Raw genomic sequence first — 24,038 nt, 5'->3', positions numbered from 1 at the left:
GCATATGTACTCGTAAGAGATATTTTTATCTAATATTAAATGGACGCACAGAACTTAGCGAATGCACAGCAACCTGGACAACCAAACCCAGAGAATATTCCAAATGAAGTTAGAATACAAACTGCAATGGCAAACTATGGTCAAGTGCCAACAGATGTACAAATGCAAACTGCCATGTCAAATGACGCTGCGTTAGGTTTGCCACCATGGTATGCAAATATGAGATGGAAAGAGTTTTATACAAACCCTGAAGTGGGATATAAACAACTTTATGCAGATGACGCGAACACAGGAGTTGACCCAGAATATTTTCTACCAGAGGAGAAACAGAATGTATGAGCTCCAGTTAAAGAATGCTATGGAACTCAACAGGAAACGTAAGAGACTAGGCGACATTAGATTTTTACATATAGTAAAATGGGTTTCTTCAGTAGTATTGGAAACTTCTTCAGAAGAGTTGGAAGAGGTATATGGAATGGAATAAAAACCGTAGGAAGAGGAATTTGGAACGGAGTCAAAAATATTGGTAAAAAGAGTAGGTCAGTTCGTTGGTATTATACCTAAAGACCCTGAACCAGAAGAGCAAGCTCCTGTTATACAACAGCCTGAACCTGCACCACAGTCTAGTTGGCAACCAAATCCAACACCTCAACCGTATTAAAAAATTATATTTTTACCGTTCGATAGTAGTTGTATATGAAACTAAGTTCTAAGTAAAACGCGTGGTATAATGGAATTATTCTCTTTCTTCCATCTGTAGTAAACCATACTTGAAGTCTGAAATACTTCCACTTGGTGGTTCGTATAGCTTTGTAGGTTTTTCGTAAAAGTCATTTGCCAAGCATAAAAAAGAGTTTTGTGCACCAGAAAATGAAGCATGAACTATAATAGCATCTGAGTCGAAAACATTTTCATATGTTCCATTAGGGTTTTCGACTTCATAAAAGTTCGGGTGTACTGGATATTCTGCAGGCTGATTTAACATCCTCAAAAATCTATACCATGCCAAGTTGTTTATATTTTGTAGAAATATAAACGTCTTCTCCAAGGTCTTCTATTCTATTGATTTTAACAGTTGCATTTTTCCTGTCATATATAATATCGAGATGTACTCTCCTTCGTCAATGTTGTACTGTTTTGCATATTCGAGATAGATATCGTTTATTTTTTTCTTGAAAAGCTTGAAGAGTTGTTTCTAAGTTTACAAGCAAAATTCACTTGTAAAAGTTTTCCCTGTTCAAATTTCTCATACGTACGTTTCTCTTTGTTATAGTATCGAATTTCAAAGCGACCGAAATGGGAAACCATGTATGGCTTCTGAAATGAACTTCATTCTACGAAAGCCAACAGCTTTTGTGACGGATGGGTCTCTTAACCATCTCAATGGGTAGTCAAAACGATAGCCTTCATGCTTTACGGTCTCTGTCTCAAACTTTTGACCGACATCGTAAAAAGTTCATCTAATGTTTAGTTGTAGCAACTCTTGAATTTTTCTTTTTCTATTGAAGCATATTTTATCTAGAATAAAAATGTCGAAAGAAACAGCGTCTATGAGAAAATAAAACACAACCGACAACTCATTTTGCAAGCTCTAAATAAGAACACAACAAACTTTTCAAAACTATTCTAAATATCTGAGTCATTGAAAGAAGGAAACTTAAACTGACGAATAAACCAATGACAGACGAGTTTCTGTTTCAAGACAGTAAGAACCATACTGTCTGTGTAAATCCAACAAAAGGAACTTTAAACGAGAAACCTATAGATGAACTTCTTTTGAAAGCAGATGTTGACAACAAAGCTGACAAAGAGTATGTCATTGAAAAAGTTCAAGAAGAACATGACAGAGCAGATGCAACATATGCAACGAAAGAACATACTCATCCTGAACTAGCGGACAAAACATATGTTGACAATAAAATGTCAAGTGAAGTGACAAGAGCTGAAAACGAATATTCTAAAAAGACTCATATACATACCATTGCAAATATTACAAACTTACAAGAAACCTTAAACAGGAAAAGTGACGTTGGACATACACATTCTATATCTGAAATAACAGACTTAAACGTTAGCCTTGAAAAGAAAGCTGACAAAACATATGTCAACAGTGAGTTAGAGGAGAAAGTAGATAAGGGACTTATGGCTAGTGTGTTAGTGAAGAAGGCAGATAAGGAATATGTGGATGAAAAAGATAAAGAAATTATAGAAAGGGTTGACTGGTACCATGAACGGACATCGAAGATTTTAAAAAGTAAAGCCGATACAGGATGGGTTTCAGGATGTTTAGACCTTAAAGCAGATAAAACTTATGTTAACGATGAGTTAGAGAAGAAAGCAGACAAGAACCATACACATACAAGTTTTACAACTGTTGCTATAGAAAGTATTGAAGGAACGGTTGAAGAAACTGGTGGGGATGCAATATATTGTAAACCTCCTAACTTTCCACAAGGTTTAACATCGGATGACGACATAACGACGATGAGATACATTAGATGTAGAGATGTTTATGTCATGGAGGATGAAAATAATATTAAATTCACTGCTCAAGATTTATATGACAAGAAAGCAGACAAAACAGAGCTTCAAACATTAAAGACAGAAATACTTCAAACCATTTACCCGGTTGGTTCTATTTATACGTCAATGAACTCTACCAGACCAGAAGTAGTACTTGGTTTTGGAACTTGGACTCAAATACTCGAAAGTTTTTTGTATTGTGCACACACTCCAAAGAAAACAGGTGGAAGTAAAACGATATCTGTCGACAACTTGCCACCACATAGTCATTCTGGTACAACAAACTTTTCTGGCGACCATAGCCACTCATTAAGAGACCACCCATTATACAACTCAGAGTATGAAGCTGGCTATGACGTTTTATCTCCAGATTATAACCATTCAGCAAAAAAGACTTTTCGACAAACTGAACCAGGAGGAAACCACCAACATACTTTTACAACAACATCTACAGGACTAGGTAAAAAATACATGCCACCTTACATGACAGTTTGTGCATGGTATAGAATTGCTTAGTCGTCATTTTCAACTTCTTTAGCATATTCGTCAGGAGTTGTCTTATATTTGTTTGGAACTGTCTTTGAAAGTATACCACCTTGAACTTTGACAAGTTTGAAACGAGGTCTGACAATAGTAGTTTTATCTTCTGCTTGCAGTGTGTACATTTTGCCATGTTTGCCTAAAACTTCATAATATTCTCTTGTATACTTTCTTCTATTTTTACGAACACGAATGTGAGTACCTGTCGGGTTCCCATTGTTGTCATAGTCAATAGTATTTTCATATGGGTCGCGTTTAGGTATTTCTATTTTTACTTTGTCACCCTTCCGAAGTTTGAAGCCCGGCATTCTTTCTTGTTTGTCTCTTTTGACTAAATTATTAAATATATAGTCTTTCTCTAAGTCAGGGTTGTTTTTCATTTCTTCGGGGGAGTGGTTTCCCAAACCTTTTTGTTTACGGCTATTGTAAATATTTAAAACTTGTCTCATCTTTGCCATGGAGAAGTGTCTATATTTGTCGTCATATGACATTTCATTTGCTTCACCACCTTGTGGTTGGTTTAAGTCTCTTAACATTTTTATACAACCGTCAATGACACCAAGAGCAGAATGGTTTTGGTCGACAATGAAATATTGGTTTACATTTTTTGAACGCAGATAGTTTTTTACATCATCTGATTTGAAAGAACTTTCACAGTCAGATGTCAGTTTTGTTGGATGGTATTTGTCAACGAATATTGTCAAAGCAGTTTTCACATCTAAAATATTTTTGGACCATAATGGTATGGCTTCACAGTATCTTGTGTTTTGACCGACAAATATTAGCCAGTATGGTGGTCCATCTTCTCTATACCTCGGAATGTTTTCCAAGATATCCATAAACCAAGCATTTGGTGTTGAACTAAAGATTTTTATCATGAGTGCTTTCTTTGTCACTTTAGAAACATAGGGGTCCTTGTTTGGATTCGTCATTTTTTACCCCATAAGAAATGGGTTTATTTGGCGCATTAGCAGGAGTTGCATCCAGATTTTTGCCCGCAGTGGGAACAATAGCCAGAGGTGTATTTGGAGTTGGAAGGAAGATTTTGAGTACATTAGGTATACTGAAAGAGAAAGCACAACCTATTATACAAACTGTACAGAAAGGTTGGGAGGTAGCACGAGATGCAGCAAATCTTATTCCAAATCCTGAAACAAGAGGAAAAGTTCAAGGATGGATGGACAATGTAGGAAGACAAGCAGGAAACTATTATAACAAAGCAAATGACTACTATAACCAAGCAGGACACTATATGGACCAAGGTGAAAGATTCTTTAACAGAGGATATAACCATGCACAACAGTGGGTAAACAACAACCAACCGCAACCGCCTCAAACGTGGGGAATGTAAAGTTTTTTACTGAGATGAAATGAACAATACAGCATTGAGACAAATGGGTTCAAGATGGATTTGTCGACTTCCAGCAGTTACACAACGTGTTTGTCAAGTTCTTCCTATACCTCAGGAAGTTTTAGACCGACTTAAAAAACAACAACAACCAGTTGAAAACAAACCAAACTAAAATTTTTTACTGAGATGAAATGACCGAAGAAGTTGAAACGGTAGATTTGACACCACAAACAAAAAGTTCAGAACCATTGTCAAAACCTGTCAAAGAACTTACAGATGAAGAGAAAAATTCAATAATAGAAAGTGCCAGGTCTGGAAATACAAACCCTAACTACAAAGTCACTTTTCATAGAAATGGAACGGCTAGTATCTCAAAAAAGAAACAGACTCTCACAAATAAAATATTGAAGTCTGAAGGAGCTTTCGAGACAACAGATGGAAAAGTTTACTTCACTGACCAACAGTTCATTATAGAACATCTCATTGACTTAGAGTCGAAATATTCTAAACTTTACAACAAACACAAAAAGTTGAAAGGAAAACAAAAACAAATGGCATATGATATTTATGAAGATGTTGACAACACAACTGTTCCTGCAGGTGAGGTAAAGTCAGAGGAACCGAAAAGTGACGAAAAACCGATAGAAGAAGAAAAACCAAAAACTGAAGATAAACCAAAACCAAAGTTTAGTTTCAATACTAAACCAAGTCAACCTTCATTAGCTGGTATGGGTTGGCGTCAAAGGCTTATCGCATCAGGCGGTTATGTAAAGTAAAGAAAACAGTATATTTTTATTTTTATTTGAACTGTACGCTGAGTTTGTTGGAGAAGACCGTTGGGAAGACATAGATGAAGAAGTCTTTACAAAACATTGACGATGAAGTTCATGAGAAATTAGATGAAGAAAGTTCATGAGAAATTAGATGAAGAAGTTCATGAGAAAACATAGACAAGAAAGTTCATGAGAAATTAGATGAGAAATATGAAATGACATACCATTTTAAAATAAAACATTTTTTAAAAAAAATATTTTTTTATTTTATTTGAAATGTACGCTGAGTCTGTCGGAAAAGACCGTTGGGAAACTTGTTTGTTAGATGAGAAATATGAAATTCACTGTTGTGAGTCATTTGAAGTCAGAAACAAAAAGACAAAAAGAGTTTTAAGCGAATGGGAGGGAAATGACGGATATGCTATTATGAGGATGGGTGGAAAAAACTATTTTAAACATGTTGTCATTGCAACTCATTTTATACCGAACCCTAACAATCTACCCTTTGTAGACCATATAAACCGTATAAGAAACGACAATAGACTTGAAAACTTGCGTTGGGTCACTTGTTCTGAAAACAATAAGAACAAAAGCAAATTTCGAGATATAGTATTCGAATTTGTCGACGAACTAGAAGATGAAACAATTGAAATTACAGACTATGGCGAGCATACGTTTGAGTTTTACTACTATAGCGAAGAACAAGACTCTTTCTACTTTTATACCGGCGTAAACTATAGGAAATTACAAGTATGTTTTACTAAGGATGGCTATGCTTATGTAAACGCTAGAGATACAGATGGAAAACACGTTCGAATATTTCTTAACAAATTCAAGAAGCTATATGGCATACCATTTTAAAACAATATATTTTTACATATATTAAATGCTTCAGGTTGAAAAACAAAGAACAAAAGTAGCAGATACAAAACCATTAGACTATATCTTTACAAATGCTGGTAGGACAATATCAGATGAAGAAATTTCATCCCGAACATACAGGTTTGACTATCCAATTCGTTGGCTTCAAAGTCCTTCAGATGCAAAGGCAATAGGATTTAGAAGAGTTTTGTTTTCAAATAGAACTAACGCATTTATGTTCGCAGTATATTTTCATGGGCAGTATAAAGGTTCTGGTGGTCTAATAGACAAATTTGACGAAATGAGAATCTTTACAGTTCGTTCAGACGAAAGTCTTGAAAAAACTCTAAATGACTTTCAAACTCAAATGAACAAATACTACTGGGAATTTCAAGAAAAATACCACTCTTTACTAAATGGAACATACTATCTAAAACTAGAATACGACAAGATGAACTCCACCGTTTCATTTCAAAAGATTGAAATTAACCCTCCAAGAGATACAGAGTTTTTATATTGGGGAGTAGACAAACGTTCTTGGGCACAATTTCTTCGGTTACTAAACCAGAACGAACCATTACCACCAGATGGTCCATTTAAATTTATACTTCCACCAGCAGATTTGACAGTTTATAGAAACGTGTTTGACCCTCAAAATGTCATGTGTCATGCAAGTTTCAGTTCAAGCAACAACAGTTTTCTATGTATCGGTAAGGACTTTTATGACTTTGCTTCTAAATTCTACGAACCACCTAGTAACAGTTTCTCTGACTTTCAAGTTTGGTTCACAACAAACGGTGTGCAGCATATAATTCCATTGTACTATGACTTTTATCTCGAATTGTCTTTCATATACAACTACGGAAAAGTGCTGAAAAAGTATTGAATGTGGCTCGATGTTGTCCATTGCACTGCTTCAGAACAATATTTGCACTGCTTCAGAACAATATTTGCACTGCTTCAGAACAATATTTGTACTTTTTCAGAACAATACTTGTACTGTTTCAGAGCAATACTTGTACTTTTTCAGAACAATACTTGTGCTTTTTCAGAACAATACTTGTGCTTTTTCAGAACAAATTTCCCGTAAAAGCTCTCAATTTGTGAGAAAAATTTTCTGTTTCAGAACAATATTTGCACTGTTTCAGAACAATATTTGCACTGTTTCAGAACAATATTTGCACTGCTTCAGAACAATATTTGCACTGCTTCAGAACAATATTTGCACTGCTTCAGAACAATATTTGTACTTTTTCAGAACAATACTTGTACTGTTTCAGAGCAATACTTGTACTTTTTCAGAACAATACTTGTGCTTTTTCAGAACAAATTTCCCGTAAAAGCTCTCAATTTGTGAGAAAAATTTTCTGTTTCAGAACAATATTTGTACTGTTTCAGAACAATATTTGCACTGTTTCAGAACAATATTTGCACTGTTTCAGAACAATATTTGTACTGTTTCAAGACAATATTTGTACTGTTTCAAGACAATATTTGTACTGTTTCAAGACAATATTTGTACTGTTTCAAGACAATATTTGTACTGTTTCAAGACAATATTTGTACTGTTTCAAGACAATATTTGTACTGTTTCAAGACAATGTCCGACGGTTAAGCCACAAACGAATGTCCGACGTACCACCAAAAAATATTTTTTTATTTTTATTGTAAGAACAGAAATGTCAGTCGAAGCAAAAACGTTCACGAACAAATCTAATGGCGAAACATTCACAAAAGGCACTTACAACGGTATTGAAGTCTTACGTAGAGACAAGGATGGTTATATAAATGCAACAAAGATGTGTCAGCAGTTTAGGAAAGACTTTAGAAGGTTGTTGGAAAATAAGTCCTGGGAAGAGTATTTTAAGGCATTTTGTGAAGAATATACCAACCCGCGGAAAACGGCGGGTTGCTTTTTATACAAAGTTCATGCAGGAATTCCGGATGAAATCAAACAGGTTAGAGGAATGTATGTAGACCCAAGACTCGTAAACTATATTGCAATGTGGGCTTCTCCAAAATATTGTATAGCAGTTGGAAAAATTATGGACTCCATAGACAAGAAAGTTCATGAGAAGTTAGATGAAGAAGAACTTGAAGATACAGTAGAGAATGCAAAACCTTTGTTTGAAGAAGAAGTTAGAAAAATGCATGAAAAACAAATAGAACATGAACGTGAGATATGTTCTGGTTATAGAGATTCTCCATACGAACTAGACCAATGGGAACAAGAAGATTTAAAGAGAGAATTTAGAGAATATGAACTCGCTAAGATAACATTAGAAGCTGCAGAAAAGAAGTTAAAAGTTTGGGGTCGTTTTGTACAAAAATATTGTGAGTAAATGAACCATTTTTTTTCGACAAAAATATATTTTAGGGTAGAAGGTTAGATCTAACCTGTCTTCTACCCTCTTTTCTACCCTCTTGAATTTTCATGACTTCTTCGTAAATGTTTTGTCAAGACTTCTTCATAAATGTTTTGTCAAGACTTCTTGATCGTAATGAGTGTAAAGGACCCAAAAATATATTTTAGGGTAGAAGGTTAGATCTAACCTGTCTTCTACCCTCTTTTCTACCCTCTTGAATTTTCATGATTTCATCGTAAATGTTTTGTCATGAATTCATCGTAAATGTTTTGTCAAGACTTCTTCGTACATGTTTTCTAACCTCATGAGTTTTCCCGAAATAAAAAATAAAGTTGGTTTTTTTAAAAAAATATTTTTTTATTTTTATTGTAAGAACATGTTAGCAACAACAGCACCAAACTCGTTAGTCATGAACCCAACTTCAATGTTAGTAGAGATGAAAAGCTTCATTCCTTCTTCATATACTTTCGAAACAGAAATCCAGAAGATAAAGCAAGAACTTCTCCAAGGAGATCTAAACTGTAGTGCGAAAGATGAAACAAATGAACAGTATCTTTATGAAATGCAGGATATTATTGACCATTTGCCTAAATTGCCTGAAATTCAGCAACAAAAACTCACTATTCCTGAATTCGATGAAATAGAAGTCAAAGCAACTGACTCAGTAGAAATAAAGAAGTTCATACGAAAGGTTAACTATGAGTTTCTTGGATTTCATTGCAACCACAAAGTCATGGACAAAGATTGCGATATGGTATATAAGAACATCTCTGACATATACAAATCTGGGGAGTTTAAGACCTACGACAACTTTGTTTCGTTAGTTGCTGAATGTGTATGGCAGATAAGAGATAAAGATAGAAGAGGTAAGATATGGAATGAACAGATAAAACCCGCAACTTTTGAGTTAAAGAGAGCAATTGACGCCTTAGTCATACTAGCAGGTAAGGTTTCAGAATATAACGCAAAAATGAACCCGCAATGTTCAAAATGTAAAGCAGCAATGAGGAAATATAACTACTCCGTCAAAGAGATAGAACGTATGAGAAACGACTATGCTGACTTAAAGAAAGAGATGTCAAACATTGAGTTTGAAACAGTTGGAAAGATAGACAATGACACCAAAGTGGTTAGAATAGGTGATTTAAACGTAAGATACTCAAAGAAATACAACAAATATTCTTTGTCAGACATTTTATCTCCATTTGGAAAAAAAACAAACCACTGGGTTAAAATTGCTTCTACTCAGAAAATTTTGACAAGAAATCCTGAGCTTATGATATCGGTAAAATTCTATGGAACTGCAGCATATCTCATCGACAAAAGTCTTATACCAATAGTTTTGTTATGGTTAGACCCAGTTGTTGGATATAACTTCATAACATATGGTTCATTCGATACGGAACGTTGCAGTGAAGGCTTACTTTACATCGTTCAGAAACCGAAGGACTTCAATACAAAGAGATATAAGATAGGAAGGACATATAATATAACTCTAAGATATGACAGTACAGTCAATATAGTCAAGGTTGTGTTAGTTAACGATATGAGAGCTGCTGAAACAGAACTACTTGAAAAGTTTGAGAAAATGTATGGTGCTCCCACGAAAGGTAAAGAAACGTTTGAAGTAGATGAGATAGATAAAGCTATAAAATTATTTGACGAAGTTGCTGAAAAATACATGTAAAAATAACGTTTACCATGTAAAACGCTTATAAAATAACTGGGGTAGAAAAGAGGGTAGAAGACAGGTTAGATCTAACCTTCTACCCTAAAATATATTTTTATTGAATTCAGCACAAAAATCTGAGTAAAATGGCATAAGATTGCTACCCTCGAAAAACCGAGGATAGAGATTCCGTACGAAAAACAGTGAAATTTCTCTAGACCGACTTCCTTCGGGGTCGCCAAAACTCTATGAAATCATGAATTTCCTTAAGATAGAAAAAATAAAGTTAACGTTAGTTTTTTTAAAATATTTTTTTTATTTTGTATGTAAGGACAGATATGTCAACAACCGAGAACACAACAACAGTTATAGTCCATGAAGCTATAAATGAAGAATATGAGTGGGTTCAGTTTAACAAACAACTCCGTCTCATTCGTTCGGTCAAAGACGATATGTACCAAATGCAAAGTATTTTGACAGCATGTTTTGCACCAGATACTAAGCTTCCTAAAGACTGGTTTAGGAACCAAAGCACACAAGAACTTTTGAGCGAAGCACAGCGAGACATACTTTTTTCTGAAAACAGTGAAGAACAGCGAGTAGGTAAAAAAACCCAGTCGCCAAAACTCTATGAAAATCGTGAAAAATTGCCAAACGGTTTGAGAGGATATTATGTACATAGACTTCTTGTAAATGCTGTAGCAATGTGGGCTTCAGCTCGTTATGCTTGGTATGTTTGTAAACTTCTTGACGAAATTCATAGACAAGAACGTGAAGAGCTAGAGAACAAGCTTGAAGCAAAAGACAAAAGCATTCAGAAAAGAATACCACGTTCGGTACCAAAAGGAAAGGAAAAGAACTATAAGTATATGATTTATACTGAAGAGATGGAAAATGAAGAAGATAAAGATATGGTTATGTTGCATTTAGTCAGAAGAAACAACAAAAGCTTTTACGACCTTGCTAAGATTTACAAATCTGACAGAAATTGGTTCTATCGCGAAAACTTACCGATTTCAATGACACCGAATGAAGATGTGAAACAAATAGTTCAAGATACGTTACCTCAAACACACTATGATATGAAAGGTTGTACAATACTTACCTTCAAAGAAGATTTGCCATTGTTAAAGGAAAAAATAACAGAGTATTTTGACAACTTCAAACAAGTAGGGTAGATGAACCATTTATTTTTCAAGCTTGACTTCAGATGGCTCAGGTAGCTCTATAAAGTAAATTGTCTCGTCAAATCCTTCTGGCATTCCGAGTCCTTCCTTCCGACATTCCAAGTTCTTCCTTCAGACATTCCAAGTCCTTCCTTCCAACAAGAAAAAATTTTCCCGACGACAGGAAAAAATTTTCCTTCCGACAGGAAAAAATTTTCCCGACAACTGGAAAAAAATTTCCCGACAACTGGAAAAAATTTTCCTTCAGACAGGAAAAAAATTTCCTGTTGTCCGTCCGTAAACCATTCAAATTTTCGAAAATTGAGAACTTTTTGGTCGAACGACAGAAAAAATTTTTCCTTCAGACAGGAAAAGTCCTTCCTTCCGACAGGAAAAGTCCTTCCTTCCGACAGGAAAAGTCCTTCCATCCGACAGGAAAAGTCCTTCCATCCGACAGGAAAAATTTTTCCTTCCGACAGGACACAAACGGATGACTGACGTTCCTCTTCCTGAATGCCTTCCAAAGCCAGAAGAACCGACAGCCCCAGCACCACAAGCAGACTAAGACTCAACACTTACATTTTTCAAGCTTGACTTTTTACAATTTGAACTTTGTTTGCGTAGATATGAATTCTGAAAGAAGTATGAGGGTCTTGTATGACTTTATACTTCTCCCATAGTTCATGTCTGTCAAACTTACCTGCCATGGACTCTTTCATAAGTTCCATGAAATCGTCTTCAGACAATCCGGGGAAAAGTATAATGTCAGTCAGTATTCTCTTTACATCCTTACTTAAACTCTTGGCTGTCTGTACACAAATGACAACTGAGATGTTAAAGTGTCTGAGCTTCTTGAGAATTCGACACATGTCTTGTTCTCTGTTCTTTAACAAAGGATGAGAAGCAAAGTCATCTAAGATAAGAAGACATCTATGAGGGTAAGTCTTCCAATCGTAAGATTGCAATTTCTTCGAAATGTATTCTATCTCTTTCTGTTTGTTTCTGAAGTGTTTCTTCTCTAATATTCTCTGCATTTCCTCATTTGGGTCTTTAAACTTCGAGTTTATATACTCATTTATAGCATTGTACTTCAAAACTCTTCTTTGGTACTTCTTTATCCAATCTAACAACTCAGAGTCTTTTATACATACTAACTTAGACTTTTTTATAATATCTTTGAACGAATTGACGGTTTGGTCAAATTGACCCGAAGTACTACAAATGACTACTAACTCATAGAATGGGTTCTTCTCATCTAGTTCTTGTTGTTGTGCAGCCATTTTAAGATAAGTGAAAGTCTTACCCGACCCAGGCGGTGCAATTAGACCTGTTATACCATTCTGAGCAAATAGGAACTTGTCATGTATGGGTTTTATCTGAGCATTTTCCAACTTCCTCTTGTTCTTATTTAAAACATTCTCAAATTTCTTGTCAATGTCAGCAAACTTTTTTTCTAACATATTTTTAGAAAAATTAAAATTTTTATCTTTTAGAAAATGTCTAGCGATTTCGCTATCTATATTCGAGACAAGCTTTTCGACAGCAAAACATCTGTCGACCATAAAATCTTACATAGTGTAAACAAGAAAGGTGAATTTGTTCTAAAGTTCTGTTTCTGGGAATATGACAAGAACCATAAAACCTTAAGCAGAGCAGTCTTAAAATTTGTCAATGACAGACTTGTTGACAGAGATGACGCCGATTGGAAAGATGAAGTCCAACAAAAGTTCTTAGAATGCAAAGAAGACACATGCGCTGTTCTTGAAGATGAAATAGGAAACAGAATAGAAGAGCTATTAAAGGACAAAGAACTTTTACATAAATATGGTTCTGAGAAGTTTGACATAACTCCACCAGAGAAGAAGAAGAAGAAAGTAGAAGAGAAGAAAGAAAAGAAAGTAGAAGAAGAGAAAAAAGAACCTGAACCAGTTCCAGAGAAAAAGAAATTTGACATGTAAAAATAAAATTTTATTTTTAGAACATTTCTGGGTCAATGTCAATGTTCTCTTCCTCTTTAGGAGTAAACACTGGCTTAGACTCTAAAATCTTTTTACCCAATTTACCTTGAACTTCAACTATCTTAGACTCATAATATTCATAGTCGTCTGCTTTCTTTGGTTCATAAGGTATAACAAGTTTGTATGCTTTGCCTTCTTTAAGGTTTGAAAACCTTCTGTCAAAACTTTCTTTGACTGCTAACAAACCTTCTATGTCTAAGTCTTCAAATTTCGCACCATTTTTAGTCACAATAGCAAACTTAACTGGTTCGATGTTCCAAACTTTGCTGAATGAAGACTTTTCAAAATGGTAGAAGTAAACATTCAAATAAGCGAATGGGTCTAGTTCTTCTTTAAGTCCTGACATGTACTTGTTGACTGAGATGAATTTCATCATCTTTTCTATCGGATAAAAAAATATTTTTTTTAAAAACGTTTTAAAATGGTATGCCATATAGCTTCTTGAATTTGTTAAGAAGTATTCGAACGTGTTTTCCATCTGTATCTCTAGTGTTTACATAAGCATAGCCTGCCTTAGTAAAATATACTTGTAATTTTCTATAGTTTACGCCGGTATAAAAGTAGAAAGAGTCTTGTTCTTCGCTATAGTAGTAAAACTCAAACGTATGCTTACCATAGTCTGTAATTTCAATTGTTTCATCTTCTAGTTCGTCGACAAATTCGAATACTATATCTCCAAATTTGCCTTTGTTCTTATTGTTTTCAGAACGAGTAACCCAACGCAAGTTTTCAAGTCTATTGTCATTTCTTATATGGTTTATATGGTCTACAAAAGGTAAATTGTTAGAGTTCGGTATAAAATGAGTTGCAATGACAACATGTTTTAAATAGTTTTTCCCACCCATCTTCATCATAGCATATCCGTCATTTCCCTCCCATCCGCTTAAAACTCTTTTTGTCTTTTTGTTTCTGACTTCAAATGACTCACAACAGTGAATTTCATATTTCTCATCTAACAAACAAGTTTCCCAACGGTCTTCTCCAACAAACTCAGCGTACATTTCAAATAAAATAAAAATATATATATTTTTAAAATTTACTCAGAAAAATTTTTCTTTGTATATACGCCGTTCTGTATGTCTAAAAGGCTTTTGACATTTGCCAAGAATGTTCGTTTAGAAGCTGCCATATAACCATATTCTTGACAATACTGTTTATACGAATCGTACAATGACCTTTCATCTAATGACACAAAGTCAGTTTCATCTATAAACAGTTCATATACACTCTTGTTTGCTTCTAACAATGTTTGTCTTTCTTCGGTATGTGGAATTTGTCTTGGATTGAACTTTGAAATATCTAATGTCATGAAATATGAGAACAAGTGGTTGTAAAAGTTAGGTGTCAAAGTTTCTGCTAAGTCGTCAAAATATTCTGTATCTTGCATATGAGAATCTGACGTTCTGACAACTACATATCTTCTGTCAGAACTTTCTAACTTCATCGGAACAACATTGTTTGAAACCATGATGAAATTTGCAACATTTTCACAAACTCTTTGGTCTTTATATTTTCTTTCAACAACTCCAACTTTGTCTGTTATAAGACTCTTCAAAGCATCTGAGTTTAAAACCTTTGTTGTATCTATACTTTGAAGTTCGTTACATACTATAAGTTTCATATTCTCTATTGAAGAGTTAAATTTACCGCAGATGTTTTCTAAGTTTGTCATATTAGGGTTCGAATAGCCCTCTAACAGTTTGCATAAGATATCTGTAAAGAAAGTGTTCTTACCAGTTCCTTGTTTTCCAATTATAATGAGAGCAGTTTCATTTTTAGCACTTGGATGTTGTAAGATGTTTGCAAACCAACATAAGATATACTCATAGACTCTTTCGTTTCCATTGCATATAATTTCTTTGACATGGTCTAACCAAGCTTCTATAACATTTTCTTTCCATTCTACTTGTTCGTATTTATATCCAGTGAAGATAGAATAGAAGTTTGGAGATGGTGTATAGAACTTTATACCACGAACTGAAAAATCTTCTAACTTTGACAATAAGATATCCCAAGCATCTAACATCTTCATACCAACTTGTACGACTTTTATTTTCTTAAGTTTCTGTCTACATTCTTGTTCTGAAACTATGGTTGCTCTTGGTTTGTTAAAGACAACATCCCATTCTTTCATGACATAACATTCTGGGGCAGAGTCGACATAAATGACTAAACGTTTCAAATTCTCGACTGCTTTGTTATAGTCTCTAAATGGACACATATTTCTGAACGCTTGGAAGTCATAAAAATCTGAAACGTCTATTCTGTACATTTTTATAAAAATAAAAAAAAATATTTTTTTTATTCTTGACTTTGTTGTTGCATTTGTTCCATTTGTTGTTCTTGAGCTATTTGTTGTTGAAGTTGTTCTTGTAGTACAATACTTTCACCAGTTGCATCTTCCAATTCGAAACTTTCTGCCGTCATTGACAAATACATAGGACATAAAAGTTTTACAGGAACAAAGTTTGCGTCAACTAAGGTTAAGTTTATGTTTGCTAAAGTGTTTGAGTTTACTAAAGCTGAAAACTCTGCATTCGAATGAACAATAGGCAAACCAGCAGAGAAAGTGTTGTTTATACGCATGAGTATCTTTTGGTCATAGTAGTTTCTGTCGACATTCGAATAGCACTTTGAACCTAAGTTTGAAACAATATATAAAATAGGTGTACTTAAAGTCAATGGAACAGACAAACCTTGTATGACACCTTTTCCTGTTATAGGAAAACTGTTGGTAGTAAAAACCAGATATAAGTTTTGTATTATAGCTCATATCGTTTATAGTAAACTCAGTCGGACATCCAAACATAATGAAACCTGCTCTAGTTGCAGCACATGTTACATCCGTCCTTAAAGTATTAAATAAGTCAACAAAACCTGTTGGTGGTATATCTGAGTAAGTATCTTCAAAGAAGTATTTTTTACCATTCACAACAACAAAGTCTTCTGGTGTCAAAAGAGCAAAACAGGCTTTAGTCGTCATCGTGTTTAAAGTTAGTTTACAATATCGTCCTTGAGGACTTTGTAAGTTTGTTGTTATAGAATTATATGACTCAGGGTTTTTAGTCGTAATAGTATAAACCACTATGTCTTCTGCCATTTACTTAGCAAGTAAATTTTAATGAAATGTTGTGGTCGTCAAATATTTTTATGACGTCTGGGAAACTATACTTTAAGATCAACGTTTCACCTCCTTTCATAACGTATATCTTGTCAATGACATTATATGAAACACCACAGCAACTAATGTCGGGTTCTATTTCTTTGATGTTTATATCGTCTGCCTCTGTCAAAAGTTTCAATAGTTCTTTCAAGACTTCATGAGGTGCAATGACATATGAGTTCACTTTTACAGGGTTGTGTTCGACCAAGTTTAACATTATACCCAAAGCCTGACAAATCTTCTCCTGAGTTTTAAGTTTGTCTTTAAGTTGTTGGTAGTCGTTTCGAATATCTGCAACAGAACTTAAGTCTCTGCTAACTTCAGGGTATGTTGGTTGTTCTTTTACAGGAACTATTGTTATACCATCTTCGTCTTCGTATGGTTTCCCCACTTCAACATCTCTTTCTTTGACATTGACAACAACACTTTGACTGTTTGTTTGAGTTGGTGAATTTAACTTCACATCTGCCACCGCCATTAAACCTTTTGAAACACTCACGCTTCTATTTTTCGGAAATGACATTTTACTTAGAATAAAAAGATGGACGTATTCGAGTATCTCTTCGAATTGAAGCAAAACAAAGTTTACACACACAAACAATACAAGTTCATTGACAGAGTAGTTCTTTACACAAACAATGGTAAATGTTATAGAATAGCAATATTTGCTGAACCAAAATATTTCCATAAAGCAAAGAAAGTTGGTATAACTGAAATGGTGAAAGTTCTTGAAGCAGACAAAAATATAACTTCAAAACTTACAGATATTTCTAAAGGTAAGTTTATCTTACAATATTATGTCAAAACTGGCGTACTGTCAATATTTGACGGAGAGAAGTCAGTTCAAGAACAACTTACTGACCTGCTGCCAAAATCTGCTCGATGGAAGCTGTCGTTATGCCAATCTGAGGAGCCCCAGCAGGTTTCATCGAACGAATCTTCAAAAGAGCATCTTCCGTGAAAAGTGCTATTGGTTTTGTAAACTTCTTTGCTTTCAATTCATCTGGACCGTCTCTGTCACCAGTATATTGTATTTGTACAGTACCAACAGTTGAAATACCACCCATAAAGTCTTCTGAGTCAGCAAATGGAATGCCAAGCCAAAAGTTTGAACGGTCTCCATTTGTATATTGAGTTTTTTGACCTCCTGTATGAGTCCATACTTTCACATATGGCATAATAGAACTTTGCATTTCAGGGTTAATGGTTGTTGTGAAGTTGTTGTTAAAGTTCATAGCATCTAATGTCAAGTTGTATGACCTCATATCCTCAACTGTAGAATATTCTTCTCTTGGATAATATTTGCCATCTATGTTTATATGATATTTAATACCGGGGTTGTAGAAACAAGAATAGTCATTTATAGTTCGTCTGAACAGTACAAACATAGTATCTGCATGTTTCATTGCAGTTGTTAAAGCAATATCTGTTCTTGCACCTGGGTCAGCACTTTGGTTTCCAACTTCACCTGCAAAGTCTTTGACAGATATTTGGTGTATAGGGAACATAAGTGGAACTGCAATATATTTGGCAGCTAAAGCATTTGAAATATCTGGGTCCAACATATAGACTGCAAGTCTGCTTTCTATTCTCTTGCATTCAAACTTTTCGCATGTGAACTTAACTGGGTCCCAAGCATCTCCAGCAGCATTGAAATAATAGTTTACTTCAGTGTTGAGGTTTGAGAAACCAAAGTCTAAGTCAACTTTGTTTTGCAAAAGTCGGCGAATGACATTTTATTTGTTCCCACTACTTCTGTAAGAGTGAATGGGTCTTGTGTTGGTGCAATGACTAAGTTATTTTTGCTTGGAGTAAGTTCGATAGAAATTTTTCCTGCCCAGTTTGGCAAGTATCTTAAAAACCTGAAGATGAGGAAAGATGACAAAGGAACTCTAAGTTTCAGTTTTACTTTGGTTACTGCTGCTGCAGTTTGTCCAGAAAGGTCAACATAAACTCCTGGAACGTTAGGGTCAAGTCTTCTTATTTTCTCAATAGTTGCATACTGGTCTGTTTGTTCTCTAGCTTGTGGTTGTACTGAGTTTCTCAAAGCGAACCATTCATAGTTTGCCCATGTTACTGTTTGAACTAAGTCAGAGTTAGAATATATCTTATATCCCATGAAAACTTCTGGAGCATATTGGTATCCGACATAGAAAATTCCATTGCAACCTTTCTTGTCAGACAACTTGGCAGAAGGTTTTTATTTCAATGTCTTGTTCCACGTATAAGAATGAGTTGTCAATAGAAATAATATGAAACCTGTCGCAAGCAATATCTACTGTTGTTGAAGAACCTTCTCCAAACTCACCTACATTTCCATAAGAAACAGCAGTTGTATATTCGTAAGTTCCAGGAACTATTTCTGACCTTCTAATGGCATTGTCGCATTCGTTATACCATTCGGAAACATTTCCATTCATAGCATCCAAAACTGTTGGCGTTATATTCTGAGCGGCGTACATTTCATATGAGTAAAAATATAGAATAGTTGGATTTATATGTCATAATAGAACCCACTCCGACCAAGCTTTACTTTCTTCCTGACTGAGTTTTTAACTCTTCTTTTTCCTTCATTGCCCTCTGCTTGAAGTTGTTGCATCTTTGCATTATGTTCATCTAGTATGTTGCAAATTTCCCATGTCCTTTTTGCCTTTTGGCTCTGGTCGCCCATCTCAGGTAACCTATATCCTAGAAAGAGTTTGTCATAGTCTGTATTTGAGTCTTTGCGTATTGTTTGCATGACTCTTTCCTGAGTTTCTGGTTCAAGCTCTTCAAACAGAGCTTGTCCATATGGAATAAGCTCGTTTCCAAATATATGTTTTTGTAGCCATTCTGGTTTTCTTTCCATGTTACCAACTATATCTTTTGTGAATGGGAAAGCTTTTACCCAATCTTTCAGTCTTGCGTCGTTTATTTCTGTAGTTGGTTTTATTTTGTCAAGGAACATGTTTTTCAATACTAACATTTCATTTGGTACTGTCCATTTGAGTTTTCTTAAATATTCATCCCTTCTCGATTCATCGCCTGCAAAGTAAGTTTTTATGACATTTTGTAAACTTTCGTTTGCAAGGTCATGTACAATAGGTTCTCTTCCTTCTCCCTCCCTAACTTTCTTTCTAAACTCTTCACCAAATATACCATCTCTATGGTTCTGTGTAGTTCTTTGAGATAAATGTTCTAGAACGTCAGGTGTTATATTTCCATCAGCCATGTTCATTTCATACTGGTCCAAAATATCTGCATCTTTCATATCTTTCAATGGCATTAAAGCCGCGCTTAAAATACCAGCTATATCTGGTTCACCATTCACTTCCATGCGTCTACAACTTCTTGGAATTGTGGTTGTAAGTTTATGAACCACCTATCCGGATTAGCTTTATGACCCCATCTCATTGTAGTTCCATCGTCTGCAGAAACAAAAGTAGGTTTGTTTTCCATCTTGGTTAGGTTCTGAATGAACTTTAAACAATGTTTCATTTCTATATGTTTTTCTTGAAATTTAACCTTTTATTTTCACCGAGTTCATCCGAAGATTGAACGTTAAATGCTCGTAAGTAAAAAGGGTTGTTGTATTTGTGTACATTTTCTTTCAGTACTTCCATTCTATGCTGAATATTTTCATCTGGTGCTGGAGTCTTTTGTATGTCGGCAAACATTTTTCGATATTCTTCTACTATGTCAGCCGAATTTTTTTTAGACTCTTGGAAATATTCCATATTCTCCGCATACTCTTGTTGAGGGTCAAGATTTTCGGCTGTTCCAAATCTTCATCTAGTTCTGTGAAGTTAGTTTCCAAAGGAGTGACTTGTTCGTTTCCTTCAGGGCTCTTCTAGCTGTTGTTGCTGAACTATTTCTTCCATGTCTGGTTGTATCTGAACTAGTTCTTCCTGTGGAGTTTCTTGTACCTCATCTGCTGGCATTTCATATATTCCGAGACCGTTTTCACAATTTCCCTATCTACGTCATCCGCATTATAAGCTTTTGTTCTTCGTTCCGTCTCTATTTTTTACGCGTTTCATGACGAAAGTTGAATTGTCATTTAGCTCTGACATCAAAATATCTCGGAGTAAATTCATCCATGTCATTTGGATGATATGCTATTAAATCATATCCCTTAGCGAGCTTGTATTTTCCAGGTTTGAGATTATATCCGTTTTGGTGCTGAGCCATAAAGCTAAATAGGTTCGGGTCAGTATTTCCATCTTGAACTTTCTAATAGCTTCTTTATATCTGTCACTAAAGTCAACAGTATCTGGGAAACCACACTCTTCTTTAAGCATTTTAAGAATTCTTGGTTTCCTTGTTCTCTACTTCTTTTATGTCCTTGCTCTGTTTGTGGTTGTTGTTGTGCAGGGTTTTGAACTGTTGGTTGCTGTGCTGGTTGTTGTGTTGGTTGTTGTGCTGGTTGTGGAGGTGGTTGTTGTGCTGGTTGTTGTGCATGCCTGTGTCTGTGTCCATGTGACGATGTAAATGTTCTAGGTAGTCCTGGTGCAGGTGCTTCTCTTGGAGGGTTTGGTGGTATATAAGTTCCACCAGCTGGCACATATGTTCCATCTGCAGCGTAATGTCCTACCTGACTTTTCGTTCTTAAGAAAGCATTTACTAGGTCTGTTTTGGTCTGTTGTAACTCTTTTTCTTGACTTTTCACAACAGTTGCTCTAACGGCGTCATAGGCACTTTGAACTGCCTGTCTCGTTGCTGCATCTGTTATTTTCGTCATATTTTGTGCTACTTCTTTTAACTCTTTGTCGAAACCTTCAGACTTCAGTTTCTTTCCAGATGAGAAGTCGTTCACTAGTTTCACCTTACTATGAAGAGCTTCGAAGGCGTTCTTAAAGTCAGCATTCGTTAAAGCTTCATTTGAACTGTCTTCATCCGCTTGTATTTTTGTCCTTATTGACCCTATAAGTTGGGCTGCTTTAGCGTTGGCTTGGGCATCTAACCAGTCATTGTTGGCTTTTATATATTCTGCGCTTTTCATTGCCTTTTGCATAGCCGCGTCGTTATTTTTACTTTCTTGTGCTAAGTTTTCATACTGTACGGTTTGGTTTTGCAACTGTAAAAGTTTTTCTGCCTTTACATTTGCTTCAACTTCTTTTTTATACTCATTGCTATCCATATATGTCTTCAGGGCTTTTTGTTTTATCTCTTCATCTTTCAGTACTTTATATTGAGTAGTATGGTTTTTCAAATTTAAAACATCTTGTTCCATTTTTGCTACTTCTGCTGCTTTTTCTGACACTTTTTTCGCATATTCCTCTGTACTTAGTTCTTTCAGTTGTTCTTCTTTCTTCTTTTTCTCTACGTTTAACTCATTGAGTTTCTTTGTGTGTCTGTCATATTCTAGTTTTTTTTCGTTTTCACTTATTTGCTTCTGTATGTCTATGTTTGACTTTTTGACATCTGTTATTTGATTTTTGAGTGAACTCAAATTCATTTGACTTTGAGGGTTATAAGCTGTTCCGTCTGCAGCTCCACCATAGCCTGCCATTTTCGCTAAAAGTGCCGCTCTTAAACCTCCACTCTGTGCACCAATGACTCGGTTTAAAAGCATAGGATTGCTTGACATTTGTTGCAACATAGTGGGGTCATTCAGCATTTGTTGTTGCAATTGTTGTTGTGGTGTCAGTTTTACTATTGGATGTTTCAATGCTCCCTTCCTCTTACGTATATTCTTACGTAGCTTACGTGGCATTTTAAGTGAAGTTAAAAAGCGGCTTTTGACAGATGTTTATATGACACTTTTTGTTCAGCACAAAAAACTACTCGGTCAAAGTGTTGTCAGTTTTGTAAAATAACCGTCCTATCTCATTCTATAAGGGAGAAAAGGCTTCTCAAAGTATACTTCCTTGGAACGCCCGTAACTTTTCCTGTAGCGACGATAGACCCTTACTTGTCCGGACAAAGTTATACTATTTTGAGTGCTCTACAAAAAAGTCAACGGCTGGTCGGCTGGGGTTCGGTCCTCCTCTTGGGTCTTGGGCAAAATTTCTTAGGGGCTAGAAGGGGCGCAGCCCCTGGAAGCCCCACTACCTTTTTTTTTTTTTTTTTTTTTTTTTTTTATGAAAAGGTATATGATTTTACAGAAAGAAATGTTTTTACAAAGTTTGAATTTTCAAATTAGTCATACAAAAAAAAATCTTTCCAAAAATGGAAATATTGAAATTTTTCTATGAAAGAAAAATATTTACAGGTCAGTTAAAAGAAGTTTTAACATATTGTAGCTTTGAAGACATGAAATACATCTTGGATAATTATATTTCTTTTAATCCAAAAGCATTCCTATATATATTTAGACATAAATCTCCAAAAGAAATAAGGTATTTTTTAAATGAAAGAATCTTCTTTTTATTTAACGGAAATCCTTATTGATAAAATAAGAGAAAATTAGATCGATATTTTCATATATACGAGTAAAATATGAATTCTTAACAGTTTTAGGCTTTTTGTCCAATTTTTTTTAAAAAAAACAGCATATATTTTTAGACTCCGCTTCACCTCGTCTCAAAAATTACACTGTTTTTGAATTCTTGTTTGAATGGATTACAAAATTGAATGCTTTCTCATTGTATTCAAAATAATTTGAGAACCGACAAAATATATATGAAAAAAGTTTAGTTATACAATTTTTTCTTAGATTTCTCAAAAAAATTCCATTATCAAACCGTTTTGTGTTTCAAAGTTGGGCCACTAACATTTGGAAGTCTCGGCTTAGACTTCATTTTTCTATATTATGTTAAGTGTTTGTAAATTCAAAGCATACAAATTCACAAGAATTGTAAACCATCGTTTTTGCTTGTAAGTTTATTTTTTAGATTTTTCTATTTGAAAATTCATTTTTTTAAAAAAAATTATGTCGGAAAAACTCTAAAATTTAGAAAATAAATATTAAATTGGTATCTACATATAAAGTTATTATATAATTCACATAGAGATAGCACATGTAAAATTTATTATTTCGAATCGAGAAATAGTAGTCCTATTTGATTTATTATAAAGTAAGGTCGTCATTTATGTAAAAAATGAAGAGAATATCTCACAAAATTATTTAAGTTACCATTTTATTTTTTGAGAAATTCGACCATTTAAATTGAATGATATTGATTTTGACACATTTTCATTAATTAGCATGTACTGTATCAAATTAATATTATTATATAATATCTTTTATCTTAACAATTTTATATTGAATTCAATTATTTGTGATATTAAAATAATTAAATGAGTCAGAAAGAAGTTAAACCAAATGAATCGCAATCTAAACAAGGCAAAGAAAAAACGAGCATATTCAAGCGACTCTTCCAAAGAAAAACGAAAAAGAATAAAGTCCCTGAAGTCAGTGAGGAGATTTTATCAAAAATTTTAGAATTAAAGAATTCTGATGATTTTGAAAGTGTTTACACTTTCCTTGATGAAAATTCAGCACAGGGTAATCAAAACATCATTTCAAAAGCTTGCGAAGAAGGTCTATGGAAAAAGGAAAATAATTCCGAGGGAAATGTACTTCATGTTGCTTGTGCCAAAGGTAATCTCAGATTTGTGCAATCTCTCATTGAAAGTGGCTGCAATATAAACGAAAAGAATAAATACGGAAATACTCCAATCTTT

General features: G+C 34.6%; 12 protein-coding genes and 1 pseudogene across 13 annotated transcripts, besides 1 other annotated feature; 7 read left to right on the top strand and 6 right to left on the bottom strand.

Moving 5' to 3' along the window:
* Positions 1-523: 523 nt before the first annotated feature.
* On the top strand, positions 524-661 carry TVAGG3_0753950 (serine threonine-protein phosphatase family; the record flags this gene model as incomplete). The annotated part of the gene is made up of 1 exon (XM_001330488.2): positions 524-661. One exon carries the CDS (start codon positions 524-526, stop codon positions 659-661), a length of 138 nt encoding a protein of 45 aa, XP_001330523.2.
* A 1,301-nt stretch (positions 662-1,962) lies between these two features.
* Positions 1,963-22,375: a mobile genetic element.
* TVAGG3_0753940 (uncharacterized protein) lies at positions 3,036-3,902 on the bottom strand (the record flags this gene model as incomplete). The annotated part of the gene is made up of 1 exon (XM_051245362.1): positions 3,036-3,902. The coding sequence occupies one exon, from the start codon at positions 3,900-3,902 to the stop codon at positions 3,036-3,038; it is 867 nt and encodes a 288-aa protein (XP_051091949.1).
* Positions 4,013-4,414, top strand: TVAGG3_0753930 (uncharacterized protein; the record flags this gene model as incomplete). Its single annotated transcript, XM_051245361.1, has 1 exon — positions 4,013-4,414. One exon carries the CDS (start codon positions 4,013-4,015, stop codon positions 4,412-4,414), a length of 402 nt encoding a protein of 133 aa, XP_051091948.1.
* On the top strand, positions 4,606-5,190 carry TVAGG3_0753920 (phage tail repeat-like family; the record flags this gene model as incomplete). The annotated part of the gene is made up of 1 exon (XM_051245360.1): positions 4,606-5,190. The coding sequence occupies one exon, from the start codon at positions 4,606-4,608 to the stop codon at positions 5,188-5,190; it is 585 nt and encodes a 194-aa protein (XP_051091947.1).
* On the top strand, positions 7,728-8,153 carry TVAGG3_0753910 (KilA, N-terminal/APSES-type HTH, DNA-binding family; the record flags this gene model as incomplete). The annotated part of the gene is made up of 1 exon (XM_051245359.1): positions 7,728-8,153. A coding segment is annotated over one exon (426 nt), but the record flags the coding sequence as incomplete, so codon positions are not given.
* Positions 8,791-9,947, top strand: TVAGG3_0753900 (organellar and viral DNA polymerase type B; the record flags this gene model as incomplete). The annotated part of the gene is made up of 1 exon (XM_051245358.1): positions 8,791-9,947. A coding segment is annotated over one exon (1,157 nt), but the record flags the coding sequence as incomplete, so codon positions are not given.
* Positions 10,422-11,261, top strand: TVAGG3_0753890 (KilA, N-terminal/APSES-type HTH, DNA-binding family; the record flags this gene model as incomplete). Its single annotated transcript, XM_051245357.1, has 1 exon — positions 10,422-11,261. One exon carries the CDS (start codon positions 10,422-10,424, stop codon positions 11,259-11,261), a length of 840 nt encoding a protein of 279 aa, XP_051091944.1.
* On the top strand, positions 12,746-13,207 carry TVAGG3_0753880 (uncharacterized protein; the record flags this gene model as incomplete). The annotated part of the gene is made up of 1 exon (XM_051245356.1): positions 12,746-13,207. One exon carries the CDS (start codon positions 12,746-12,748, stop codon positions 13,205-13,207), a length of 462 nt encoding a protein of 153 aa, XP_051091943.1.
* TVAGG3_0753870 (His-Me finger endonucleases family) lies at positions 13,684-14,268 on the bottom strand (the record flags this gene model as incomplete). Its single annotated transcript, XM_051245355.1, has 1 exon — positions 13,684-14,268. The coding sequence occupies one exon, from the start codon at positions 14,266-14,268 to the stop codon at positions 13,684-13,686; it is 585 nt and encodes a 194-aa protein (XP_051091942.1).
* Positions 14,915-15,539, bottom strand: TVAGG3_0753860 (uncharacterized protein; the record flags this gene model as incomplete). Its single annotated transcript, XM_051245354.1, has 1 exon — positions 14,915-15,539. A coding segment is annotated over one exon (625 nt), but the record flags the coding sequence as incomplete, so codon positions are not given.
* On the bottom strand, positions 15,569-15,853 carry TVAGG3_0753850 (uncharacterized protein; the record flags this gene model as incomplete). Its single annotated transcript, XM_051245353.1, has 1 exon — positions 15,569-15,853. One exon carries the CDS (start codon positions 15,851-15,853, stop codon positions 15,569-15,571), a length of 285 nt encoding a protein of 94 aa, XP_051091940.1.
* On the bottom strand, positions 17,285-18,892 carry TVAGG3_0753840 (annotated as a pseudogene). Its single transcript has one exon. A coding segment is annotated over exon 1 (1,608 nt).
* TVAGG3_0753830 (protein of unknown function, DUF4106 family) lies at positions 20,712-20,984 on the bottom strand (the record flags this gene model as incomplete). The annotated part of the gene is made up of 1 exon (XM_051245352.1): positions 20,712-20,984. The coding sequence occupies one exon, from the start codon at positions 20,982-20,984 to the stop codon at positions 20,712-20,714; it is 273 nt and encodes a 90-aa protein (XP_051091939.1).
* Positions 22,376-24,038: the final 1,663 nt, after the last annotated feature.

This window comes from Trichomonas vaginalis, chromosome III (genome assembly GCF_026262505.1).
Source record: "Trichomonas vaginalis G3 chromosome III, whole genome shotgun sequence".
Taxonomy (NCBI): domain Eukaryota; phylum Parabasalia; order Trichomonadida; family Trichomonadidae; genus Trichomonas; species Trichomonas vaginalis.
Note: the sequence above shows the minus strand (reverse complement) of the source record. Positions and strands in the feature narration are given on the sequence as shown.